Consider the following 13,835-nt stretch of genomic DNA (forward strand, 5'->3'; position numbering starts at 1 on the left):
GTGGAGTTGACGGGCAGAGGAGAAAGGAAACCACCAGATTGCAGTACAGATACAGTACAGATTGCAGTGCTTTCATTGTTAAACACCTGGAAATAGAGTTTTCTAAGATCCCACCAATTGCGAAAAAGTGGGGCTATCAATACGTTAGAGAATATGTTATTGATTACAATGCAACAAAAATGAACACACAGAATTCCAAATAGTCTGATAAACATAAAAATACCTAATACTAGCATAGACCATTCATGTGTTAATGAGCAGGATGGCTAGAATATCAAGATGTTACAAAGCTAATTAGAACTACAGCCCACTTACTGTAGGACACATGTATGTAATCTAAAGAACTCAATATTGGCACACAAGAAAAAAAGATCAGTCAACAGCAGTTTATTTCTACGCAACATTAGTATAACGTCCGCGGTCACATACCGCAGACTCCTATCATCCTTCAGACGTCTTCCTCCCCAGAGATGCGAGCACATGCAAAAACTAGGGTGCGCGCTCAAGCTCATTCCTGGCCTTAATGTTCCACAGCACACACACGTTTTAGATTGACTGATTGCTCCCATGATCACCCTGGACTATAGAACGGCCCTGCCCCTTCCTTGATTGCCTGAAGTTGGTTGTGTTTACCCATGTTAGTCTTTGCAAATGGTCCCTTAGTGTTTTCCAGTTCCCAGTGTTCCCGTTCGTGCTACCTGTATCCTGTGCTACCGCGTTCCTGTGCCGTAGAGAGTTGGAGTCGTGTTGTGTCGTATACTACACCTGTTGCATTTCACCACGCCTGGTGTCTGCCTGCTGCCAAGGTCCCATCTGAGCCTGCCATCACTACTGTCTGTATTGCCACAGGTACCCTTATTCGAACTATTGACTTTGCCTTGGTATCATGTTTGGCCAGCTGCTATGCCGCTACGGCAGTATGGCCCAGTGGGTCCACACACCCATCGTGACAGTACGCTCAGGCCATGGACCCCACTGGTCAACCCAAGACCATGACGATGTCACAAGTAATGTGAGCGGATATGCTAGACCTCCAATCTCGACAGGACCAACTCCTCCAGGCGTTGAACATTAGTGCACATCGGCTGGATATGCAAGCTGCAGTTTCCCCAGCACCTGCTCCTATTTCCTCTACTGTTCCTCCTACTACACCTTCTGGCAGTACGGACCCTCCGACTACACCTCCTAGCAGTGATGACCCCAGATTTTCTCTGCCACTACCTCATCGCTATGACGGAGACGCGAGGACCTGCAGGGAATTTCTAAACCAGTGCCAGATCCACTTCAGTCTGTTTTCCAGAGCATTTTCTACGGATGGTGCAAGGGTCCCTTTCATTGTCTCTCTTCTCATTTGCAGGGCCCTAGCATGGGCGAACCCTATCTGAGAACGACAAGGACCAGAGACCCGTTACTTCCAGTGGTTCCTACGGACATTTCGCACGGTGTTTGAGGAGCCTGGACGAGTCTGGTCGGCAGCTGCCTCCCTGCTGAACCTTTGCCAGAGAGACATTTTCGTGGGCGAGTATGCCATTCACTTCCGCACCCTGGCGGGTGAGTGGTTGTGGAACAATGAGGCCTTGGTGGCTACATTCTGGCAGGGACTGTCCCGAGATTAAGGACGAGCTTGCTGCCCGAGAGCTGCCATCTATCCTGAATCACCTCATCCTTCTAGCCGCCCGGATCGACATAAGGATCCGAGAACGGTTCCAAGAGGCTCGTCGGTAGGAATGACTTCTTAGTCCAACTTCTACATTGCAGCAACCCCTGCTGTCCTTATCAGCTGTTCCTCCAAAGGAATCTGTGAAGATAGACCATCTCAAGCGGTCTACCTAGGAGAGACAACGCAGACGCACCTCGGGAATCTGTCTGTATTGCGACCTCGGAGGCCATCTTGTGCGTCTGCGCCCCCAGAAGCCCCAGAGCCTAGGGTTGGTTGGAGAGACAACTCTTTGTGAAGGAGGACTTTCTTCTGAATTAAATGGAATAGAAAAAGAAACACGGCGCCACATAGTGCAAAATAAAAGCAAGGTAAAACAAGGGAGCACAGTTGATGTGACAATTACGCTCACCTTGAATAATGGACACCGGTGGGTGTCATAGAAGCATGAGAAGCTGCAGCCAGGTCCATAACACAGCAAACAAAGTTTGTTGTCAGATGAGGGATTTTTTGAAGTGGAAAAATAGGACCACCGGCGCTGCTATGTGGAACTGTGAGCAATATGGAGGCTTAGGCAGGCATCAAGATAAAGGACTTTATTGTCAAAAGGCTACGCGTTTCAACACCGAACCGGTGTCTTCATCAGGCCAATATAGACTGTGCGGTTCAAGCATATTTATAAACACAAAAAGGCAGAAAAAACCGCCAAAACAAACAGGTTGAAGGTCACGGAGATAAAAAAGACAATATCATATTTACAGCAAAAATATACATATGCGGCGATCAAGGACGCTTGAAACATGAAAGATGACGGTAAATTTACTACTCCATTGTCTTATAACGAATATTCACAATAAATATGTATAACAATTTATTTTCACCTACGCCGCATACCGATCCATAACGGCACGTTTGATATATGTTTACATTTGTATTATCCAAATTTTGTTCAAACTACCATCATCGTCATCTTTCATGTTTCAAGCGTCCTTGATCGCCGCATATGTATATTTTTGCTGCAAATATGATAGATATTGTCTTTTTTATCTCCGTGACCTTCAACCTGTTTGTTTTGGCGGTTTTTTCTGCCTTTTTGTGTGTATAAATATATGCTTGAACCGCACAGTCTATATTGGCCTGATGAAGACACCGGTTCGGTGTTGAAACGCGTAGCCTTTTGACAATAAAGTCTTTTATCTTGATGCCTGCCTAAGCCTCCATATTGCTCACTGTTCCACATAGCAGCGCCGGTGGTCCTATTTTTCCACTTCAACAAATCCCTTTCTTCTGAATTGTCCATCCCCGTGACCATAGTGTCTGGCGAAAAGACGCACCAGGTCTCTGCCTATCTGGACTCTGGCTCCGCAGCTAACTTCATTCAGAGAGACCTGGTGGATCTTCTCCAGTTGCCCACAACCCCCCTGGAGAGGCCTTTGATCGTTGCCTCGGTGAATGGACTGCCTCTGCCAGACCCGATTGTGGCTGTGACCAAACCACTGAGGCTCCAAGTGGGAGCCCTTCATTCCGAGCTCATCTGCTTTTTTTGTCCTGTCCAAGGCCATCAACATGCCCCAGTTCTGGACTGGAATTCTGGAGAGGTTCTCCAGTGGGGTTCCAAGTGCCTCAACCGCTGCCTGGGGCAGATCCATCATTGGCAGGATTGCTTTTTCACTATTCACAGGTTGCAGATGTTTTCAGCAAGAAGGAGGCGGAGACACTGCCCTCACACCGGGTTTATGACTGTCCTATTTAACTGGTTCCTGACTAATCCGTTCCCCGTGGAAGGGTATACCCTCTCTCCTTGCCAGAGACTCAGTCTATGTCAGCCTATATTAAGGAGAATTTGGAGAGGGGCTTTATACGAAAATCCTCCTCCCCGGCTGGGGACGGGTTCTTCTTCGCCAAAAAGTAGGACGGATCTCTTGGACCCTGCATCGACTACCAGGGTCTTAACCAGATCACAGTCAAAAATAAATATCTGTTGCCACTGATTTCTGTACTTTTTGACAGCATACGAGGGGCCAAGATTTTTTCTAAGCTAGACCTGCGTGGAGCTTACAACCTAATCTGGATTTGCCGTGGTGACGAATGGGAGACGGCATTTAACACCCCAAGCGGGCACTATGAATACCTGGTGATGCCCTTGGGTCAGTGTAACGCTCCCGCAGCCTTCCAAGAGTTCGTTAATGATATCTTCCGTGACCTCCTCTATGTCTGTGTTGTGGTCTATCTCAATGACATCTTGATTTTTTCCTCCAGACCAGACGACTCATCAGAGACATGTCGGTCAAGTTTTGCTGCAATTAAGGGGGAATCGCCTGTATGCCAAGCTGGAGAAATGCGTGTTTGAGAGAAATGCTCTACCCTTCCTGGGCTACATCATCTCGGATCAAGACCTCAAGATGGATCCTGAGAAGGTAAAGGACGATGCTGGAATGGCCACGTCCTCCAGGCTTAAGGTCCATACAGGGCTTCCTGGGATTTGCCAATTTCTACCGGCAGTTCATACCAAACTTCTCCTCACTGACAGCTCCCATCTCCACCCTCACCAAAAAAGGCATGAACGAAAAGGTGTGGACTCCAGAAGCGGAATCCGCATTTAATAGCCTGAAGAGTGCCTTCACGTCAGCCTCTACCCTCCATCATCCCGATGTACCTCGACAGTTTTCGTTGGAGATAGACGCCTCTTCTGTTGGTGCTGGCGCACTTCTGTTCCAGAGAGGTCCCAAGGGCAAGGCAGTGGTATGTGGCTATTAGTCTAAACTTTTCTCTTCCACAGAGCGCAACTATTCGATTGGGAATCAGGAGTTACTGGCCATCAAATTGGCCCTGGAGCAGTGGAGACATCTACTAGAGGGCGCAGTTCATCCCATCCTGATATTTACTGACCACAAAAAACTCACCTCAAGAAAGGTGGTCGCTATTCTTTGCCCGGTTCCAGTTTGAGCTCCACTACCGCCCTGCCGACAAGAATGTGAGGGCCGATGCCTTGTCCAGTTCGTTCAAGACAGAGGACACCATGGCATCTCCACAAAATATCATTGATCCGTCCTGCATTATCTCTGTCAACCCTCTGCAAGTAAGAGACATCCCTCCGGTGAGGACTTTTGTGCGCTTGGCAGACAAAAGGATAATCCTTCGCTGGGGACACAGCTCCAGATTGGAAGGTAACGCGGGTGCCCGTAAAACCCGAGACCTGATTGCCCGTCAATTCTGATGGACCACGCTGCCCAAAGTCATCATGGACTTTGTTTTGTCCTGCACGGTGCACGCGGCTAACAAGGTAGCTCACTCCAAGCCTGTGCCCAATGCTCCCTGGCAGCATAAAGAAATGGACTTTGTCACGGGCCTGCCTCCCTCTGTTCGATGCAGTGCGGTCTAGGTGGTGGTGGACCGATTCTCAAAGATGGCTCAATTAGTTCTGCTGACCGGTCTACATTATGTTTCTCGACTGGCCGACCTCTTCATCCAACACATCTTTCGCCTGCATTGCTTACCTCTGCATATCGTGTCGGATCGGGGGGTTCAGTTCGCCTCAAAGTTTTGGAGAGCCCCCTGCCAACTCCTTGATGTAAAGTTGGACTGTTCCTCAGCCCCAGTCCAATGGCCAAGTTGAGAGGATCAACCAAATCATAGAGAACTATCTACGACACTTCATCTCCAGGCAGCATGATGACTGGGTGCAGCCTCTTCCTTGGGCCGAGTTCTCCTATAACAAGAAGAGGGGGCGTAAGTGGGGGGATACCGCAACGTCCGCAGTCGCAGACCGCAGAATCCTATCATCCTGCAGACGTCTTCCTCCCCAGAGATGCCAGCACATGCGGCCATCCTGTCCTGCAGTGACCACTAGGGTGCACGCTCAAGCTCATTCCCGGCCTTAATGGCTTAGAGCACACACATGTTTTAGAATGACTGATCGCTCCCATGATTACCCTGGACTATAGAAGGGCCCTGCCCCTTCCTTCATTGCCTGAGCTTTGTTGTGTTTACCCTTATTAGTCTTTGCAAATGGTCCCATAGTGTTTTCCAGTTCCCAGTGTTTCCATTCCTGCTACCTGTATCCCGTGCTAGCTTGTTCCTGTGCCGTAGAGAGTTGGAGTCGTGTTGTGTCGTATACTATGCCTGCTGTATTTCACCACGACTGGTGTCTGCCTGCTGTCAAGGTCCCATCCGAGCCTGTCATCGCTACTGTCTGTATTGCCACAGGTACCCTTATTCGAACCATTGACTTTGCCTTGGTATCCTATTTGGCCAGCTTCTATCCCGCTACGGCGGTACGGCCCAGTGGGTCCACACATCCATCATGACAATTATCATTTTATTATCTATACTGTATATCAATAATGAACTGAAAAATAAGTGAAACCCGTAAAAACAGCAAAGAACTATTACAGAGATGCTAGCTTTTAAGTTCGATCAATATAGAGAAATTGTTAAAGGAATGGGGTCGCGAAAATTTTTTTTTATATTAATTTGCTTTTCGTGTTTTATTAAAATAAATGTTCTTTATTTGTGTGTTTGACTTTTTTTTTTTTCTAACTTTTTCTTCACTATGGTGAAGGTTTTTTCATCTCTGTATGTGTCGATTAACGACACATACAGAGATGGAATACGGCACATACATCCCCATAGAGAATGCGAACGGGAGCCGTTCGAATTCACTATGGTGTACGCCGTCTGGCGACATCCGGCGCCATTTTCTTGTGGACCGGAAGCCACGGCCGGACAGTAAGATGACTACTTCCAGTCGCGGCTTCCGGACATGTGATTACAAGCAAGCACTAGGAGCGGACGGACCGGAGGGAGCGGCGGCTGGAGCAGGTAAGTTATGTTTGTGTATGTTCGCGTTTTAGTGTGTGATCACCACTGTATGTAAGCCTACTACACTGTGTATTCGCTCAAAAAATGGCGGCACACAGTGTAGGAGGTTTCAACATTCAATCCCCTCCTTTCTCCTGGCACTAGCCAGGAGAAAGGAGGGGGGATTGTTTGAGGACGCTAGAGCGAGTGTGTCTTCTCAAATTTTGCAGCATAAAGCAATGTGGTTGCTTTACCACATGCCAATGCTGCAATTTTGGGAATTGCTCCCTCTAGTGACCAGCACAGGGAAATGTTATAAATTAGAATCTAATTTATAATATTTCCTGACTTGTGAAAAAATTTAAAAAATTAGTACAATGTCTAATCATGTATATAATAACTGTTTAACTAAAAAAAAAAAAAATTTCTAGCGGCACATTCCCTTTAACCAGAGGAAGCACCAAATTCTAAACATATGGATTAAAACATACTCTTATATAATATCATTTGATTTAAGATTTGGGAATTAAAACAGCAAGCATGTTGTAACAATATATGTTCGAAACCATGAAAGACTAGGACTATACAATGAAATTTGCAGCGTGCAGTACAGAAACAATCCACTTCCAGTCTTGGGGTTTAATGCCCATAAATTCATAGGGCATTGGCCAATAGTCATAATGAAATTCAGAGATACTATTTGACAACAATGCTCACAAAGACAAATAATTATTTTAATCTCAGGCAGCCAATAGTTCACGCTTTGTATGTTAGCCCTGGTGTATGCAAAACAAAGTTTTCTTTTATTAGAACAAAAGTTTCCTAAGATAATTATAACTTTCTTTACTCATAGTACGACAAATGTCTATTGTTACTACTGTCCAGTTAGTGGCCTCTACAAGCTGAAAGTGGCCATCTATGTTGATGTTTTATTTTAGTGTACTTTCAAAATTCAGACAGTCTTTAATGAATGGCCAACACTGGGCAAATATTATAGCCGTAAAATCCACTTAGTCTTTGATATGCGATTATTTTTTGTTCTATTTGCAGCACTACAAATTACAATTTCAGTTTCGAAACGTACAAATAAAACAATTTTGTTTATGAAAAAGTCTGTGACTAAAAATAGTAGCGTTCAACCGCTGTGTGTATTTTACCTCCTCTACCACACATTTCTTAAAATACCGTATATATCGGCGTACAAGACGACTTTCTACACCCTTAAAAAAATGTCAAAAGTGTGGGGTCGTCTTATATGCCGGATATTGTCGGATATTAGGGATGCACGTTGCAGCCGCACAGCTCAGTATAGTACACATGACTATGAGAGCGGGGCTGCGGCTGTGTAATTCAGCCACAGCCCCGCTCCTGAGTCCTGACATATGCGCGCGGGGTCAGCATCATGTGATGCGGCCGGCGCTGCACTAATGATCTGCGGCATTGAAGACAGAACATGGCGGGCGCGCTACAAAGCACCCCCATGTTGTCTTCAGTGCCTGAACTGCCGCTCATTAGTGCAGCGCCGGCCGCATCTCCTCATGCTGACCGCGCGCGCACTTCCTGTCAGGAGCGGGGCAATGGCTGTATTACACAGCCGCAGCCCCGCTCTATAACGCCGGAGATCAGAGAACCTCTCATCTCCGCCGTTATTCCCGTGAATGCTGCGATCACAGCTGACTGCAGCATTCAGGGGAAAGTGAGAAGGGGGGATGCCCCTGGATCGCGTCACAGGGAATTCCTGTGACGCGATCGAGGGCCATACCATATATGGGCAGACAGCCCAGGGTCTATTGACGGACCCCAGGGCTGTCTGACCATATCTCTTGTTGTTAGGATATACCCAAGTATGTCCTAACAACTGCCTGTGTGCTATCCGTCCACAGGCTAATGTACTGGCACATATCTGATATATGTCAGTACATTAAAGTTTAAAAATAAAGTAAAAACAAAGTATGGTTACATTTTTAAAAAAAATACACCTTCACCTTTTTTACAATAAACATTAAAATAAGTCTCAATACATAAAATACACACATTCAGTAATGGCGCGGACAACAATGTTTTTGCATCATTTATGATGTGTACGCTGTAAAAAAATGAAATAAACACGGCTTTCATTCACTTATTAATGTGAGGCGCGAGGTGCGATGAATTTACCCTCCATGTTCCTCACATTAATAGTAATTAACCCCATCATGTACCTCGCCTATCTGCGCATGCGCGAGTTCAAAGAGACAGAGTCCTGGGTCCTGCCGCCGATGGCCATAGTGAAGCGCTCCTGCACGAAATGGTGAGTATATCTTAAATTCTATATTTTAAGGGTAAAAGTTGGGGGTCGTCTTATACGCCCAGTCGTCTTATACGCCGACATATACGGTAGTTAACATTTTGATATTTGTTTATAGTGCATACAAGAAGCGAAGGTAGTACAAGACCGAATCTGCCAAGGAGTGGCTAAGTTAATATGTATTCCGAAAGTTCAGTGACAAACTATTCTTTTTTCACATTTGCATTTTAGGAAAAAAATATTCTATAGTATGTTAACTATAAAGAAATAAACACATGGATGATCAAGTTATTTCTTGCGGTGACCCCTTTCAGACATCCCCCATTATTGCATAACTGTGAGTGAAACAAAACGTTTTTACAATCTTAAAATGAAAATCTATGCAAATTTTAATAATAGACTCATTAAGGTCATGTGAAATACCAGAGCCATTATTTCCTTCACAATAGTCCCCCAAATGCAAATTTCCAAGGTCCTCTGTACACTATGGATATATGGCACCAATAGTCAATAACTATTGCAGCAGGTCACTGGGCTGTACAGCAAAAGTTGCCAAAACAACGTCCCTTCCCTGGCATAAGCCAGTGCTCTGCAGCTATTGGCTGCAGATACATCTAACTGACGTTAAGTCCCACCCACCTCTGCAATCTTCGGGTACAAACCACTACCCTTATTAACTCAATAGATATGCGAGCTACAGGAGTTGTTGGTTACAATTATTGCTTCCAAATGTGGTAGAACTAAATTTAAGGCATAATTAACATTGCATGGATGAAATGGGTCTTGGATGACTTTGTTCATTAAATAAAGTCAGTAATTATTCAAAAACTTATGTTTATTCAAGTTCCCATTTTGTAATATTATATATTGCTCAAAGATCATAAACTGTTCAATATGACAAATAAGCAACAATACTGTACACATGCAAAGTTTAAACAACTATTTTCACCCAATACTTAAAGAGGCTCTGTCACCAGATTTTGCAACCCCTATCTGCTGTTGCAGCAGATAGACGCTGCAATGTAGATTACAGTAACGTTTTTATTTTTAAAAAACAAGCATTTTTGGCCAAGTTATAACCATTTTTGTATTTATGCAAATGAGGCTTGCAAAAGTACAACTGGGCGTGTTGAAAAGTAAAAGTACAAATGGGCGTGTATTATGTGTGTTACATCGGGGCGTTTTTACTTCTTTTACTAGCTGGGCGTTCTGACGAGAAGTATCATCCACTTCTCTTCAGAACGCCCAGCTTCTGGCAGATCACGCTGTGACGTCACTTCCCCAGGTCCTGCATCGTGTCAGACGAGCGAGGACACATCGGCACCAGAGGCTACAGATGATTCTGCAGCAGCATCGGCGTTTGCAGGTAAGTCGATGTAGCTCCTTACCTGCAAACGCCGATGCTGCTGCAGAATCATCTGTAGCCTCTGGTGCCGATGTGTCCTCGCTCGTCTGACACGATGCAGGACCTGGGGAAGTGACGGGTACAGCGTGATCTGCCAGAAGCTGGGCGTTCTGAAGAGAAGTGGATGATACTTCTCATCAGAACGCCCAGTTAGTAAAAGAAGTAAAAACGCCCCGATGTACGCACATAATACACGCCCAGTTATACTTTTACTTTTCAACACGCCCAGTTGTACTTTTGCAAGCCTCATTTGCATAAATACAAAAATGGTCATAACTTGGCCAAAAATGCTCGTTTTTTAAAAATAAAAACGTTACTGTAATCTACATTGCAGCGCCTATCTGCTGCAATAGCAGATAGGGGTTGCAAAATCTGGTGGCAGAGCCTCTTTAAAAAGCAAAGGTTATTTCCTTTCAACAAAACAAGTTCACTAGGTATTCAATAGATAGTAAAATAAAACAAAATAAATAAAATTAGTTTTTTTGTATGCAGGGTTTTAAGCTAGGTCTTAAAATTTAATTTTAAACATGTTGACCCCCATTAACAGATTCCCAACAAAACACCAATATATCATAACATATTTAACAAAGTACAAAACTACCCAACTTACTTAACTGGTTGCCAAGTTTCTTGCTCGAACCCTTTGTGAATAGACTGTGCAATTGAAGACTCCATGAGGTCAATATAACGGATGACTTGTGGCACAAAACTCTCTTGAACATGTTTGTGAAATTTTCCATTGCATAACAGAGCTTCATGGAAATGAATAAAGAGATAATAAATTTGCAAGTAAGATATTACTAAGAATCATCTAACTAATTACTTATTATAAGAACAATTACGATCTACATTGTATTATATTGTTAACCAGAAGTGCTCATTTTGCTTGGCAGTTGCTACAAGGAAACATTTGGTAAAATTTTTCCTGAAGGGCAATATAAAATCTGAGAGTAACAAATGTAATAGCTGATCAAAATTATTTCACTAAATGTTTTAACTGAAGGCATAAAACTCAGCTGCGCCACACACATGCATTAAATGCACATTGTAAATGAATACTTCATTGCAACATTTGATTGGGGCTTCCTATCTAAATGCCATATTTTTCAGACTTTAAGTCGCACATTATTTTCCTTGCTAAAAATGCGTAGCAATATGCTGGTATGTCTGATAATTTGAAAGATTATAGTTGCAGACATTTGGGGAAGCATTGCTCTGCGTGGCTGAAAGGTCCTGGCAATACAGGAAACCACCTTAGAAAAAAACATTTTCATGTACGCTATAAGGGAATTCTAATTTAATAGAGTGGGGTGATCATCTAAGGCCTCAAGCACACAACCGTAGCCATGTGCACGGCCGTGATTTTCGGGTCAGCCGGCAAGGGACGGTCAGCCGCGGCCATTATTTTCAATGAGCCTGGACCGCAGAACACGGCCGTAATAAGGCATGCCCGTTCTTTCTGCGGTCCAGGCTCCCGGGCCACGCACGGACCGTGAAAACCACGGTCGTGTGCATGGCCCCATAGCAATGAATGGGGCCGCAATTCTCCCGTGGATATTCGGGGGAATTGCGGCCGCAAAAGCATGTTCGTGTGAATGGGGCCTTAGAGCGGAGGGAGCTTACAAAGAACATCTCTCGTAATGAAGGACCTATCCTGTATTACACAGAGAGCCCATTGAATTGTATAGGCATGGTGTAATACTTAATTGCCCCTGTGGTGGTGCTGCAGGGAAATAAAACTTAAAGGGAACCTGTCACCAGCATTTCACCTATTAACCCCTTAAGCACACGGCCAATTTTGGCCTTGAGCGCAGAACAATTTTTTTATATTTCCCTCTTTGCATCCCGACACTCATAACTTTTTATTTTTTCTACGATGTAGTTGTATGAGACTTTGTTTTTTGTGGGACGAGTTGTACTTTATGTAGGTACCATTTTTTGGTACAAATACATCATCGTTTAATTTATATAAATTTTTATCTAGGCGAAAATGCCGAAAAACAGCCGTTCCGCTGCAGTTTTAATTTTTTTTTGTACACTATACACCGATAATAAATAATGTTATACATTTATTGTACAGGTTGTTACGGTCATGGCGATACCAAATATGTCTATATTATTTCATGTTTTGGGACTTATATTTTAAAATGTTTATTTACTATAAAAAAAATGTGCATTTCTGTGTATTTTTTTACTTATTTTTATCTATTTCTCATCAAAATTTTTTACATTCATTTAACTTTTTTTTTTAAATCCCATTTAGAGATTATTTTTTTTTTTTAACTGTAATGTACTGGCATATATCTATATGCCAGTACATTAGCCTGTGTACTGATTGTACACAGGCAGTTGTTAGGGCATACCTCAGTATGCCCTAACAACAGGAAATATGTTCAGACAGCAATGGGGTCCTTCAATGGATCCTGGGCTGTCTGGCCATACAAGTTATGGGCTTTGATCACGTCACAGAGATTTTCTGTGACACGATCAAAGTGCAGTCCGACCTCCTTGAAATCCGCAATCAGTTTTTATCGCGGCATTCAAGGGGTTAACGGCGGAGAGAGGAGGTTTCTCTTCTCTCCGCTGTTAGAGCGGGCCGTGGCTGTGTATTACACTCTCGATTGCGCGCAAAGACGGCTGTCACACAGGACGAGAATGCTCGTCCTAATGCGTGAAGTACCCGCCGCTCAGGACGAGCATTCTCGTCCTGTGTCGGCAACCAGTTAAATTAGCAATATCTGGTTGAAGTTGGAGAAAAAGAATTTTTATGAAACCTATAATTATCTTCTAAATAGGCTCTATACCTTTAGTATTCAGTTTTTTAGCCTTCCTGCACTGTATGCGAATGACCATAAAAGAGTCATATCTTTGTTTGAAAAGAGTCATATCTTCATTCCTCAAGCCTTTCCGGGTTAACGCCACCTCCTTACTTTTGATTGACAGCTCCTAGCCTCCCCCAGCCCACATGAAAGACTGCGCTTGCGCATCGATATCCTATTCTGGTGTGTGCGCACAACTGGACACTGGATTCTTACCATAAAAGGCGCAAAATGTTTGCAGACCGTTATTTAGGGTCGGAGGAGTTTAGGTGAGGGGATACCGGCAATAAACTTTTGACAGCAGCGGCCAGCGAGGGGTGAGTAGAGTTCAATAGGTGAAATGCTGGTGACAAGTTTCCTTTAAATAAATAAACCAGGCTTCCCGACAGACCACAGCTGATTGCTGGAGTTCCAGCAGGGGGATACTTTATTATAAGCTTACTGTCAAGGGACCCCTAAGAAGACAATCCCTTTAAGTGTTCACATATAGACTTTTGTAAAATCAGACTCTTCAGTGAGCTGATAACATGGACCTCCTGCATACAACGCAGTAAATAATTCCTGATACTTCATTGGTGCCCTGCAAAGACCTTGCAGCCATAATTGCCTCCACTTCACCTCATCTCCTATATTAGAAACAAGCAAGGATCTTCTGGTAATTATGTGTATATGTATAAAAATGCAGAAAATGGTTATTTAAATCCACACAATATCTAAATGAAACCATTTCATCTAGTAGGTCTGCTTTAAACCCCCCTGTCTACCACACACCATAGTGAAGTTGACTATTTTATGCCATCTGAACAAACATGCCAACTCTTAAATCCTACAAAGGAAAGTATTAGCAGATGACCATTTTTATAATAC

At 43.9% G+C, this 13,835-nt stretch overlaps 1 protein-coding gene across 11 annotated transcripts in view; it reads right to left on the reverse strand.

Annotated features, from left to right (window-relative positions):
• CADPS2 (calcium dependent secretion activator 2) overlaps positions 1-13,835 on the reverse strand; it is a 616,089-nt gene that overhangs the window by 141,243 nt on the left and 461,011 nt on the right. For all 11 annotated transcript variants that reach the window (XM_075857164.1, XM_075857163.1, XM_075857166.1 and 8 more), the window contains one exon: positions 10,760-10,901. In XM_075857164.1, the coding sequence (XP_075713279.1) occupies positions 10,760-10,901 (142 nt within the window). The remainder of the gene's footprint in view (positions 1-10,759; positions 10,902-13,835) is intronic.

This window comes from Rhinoderma darwinii, chromosome 3, assembly GCF_050947455.1.
Source record: "Rhinoderma darwinii isolate aRhiDar2 chromosome 3, aRhiDar2.hap1, whole genome shotgun sequence".
NCBI lineage: Eukaryota > Metazoa > Chordata > Amphibia > Anura > Rhinodermatidae > Rhinoderma > Rhinoderma darwinii.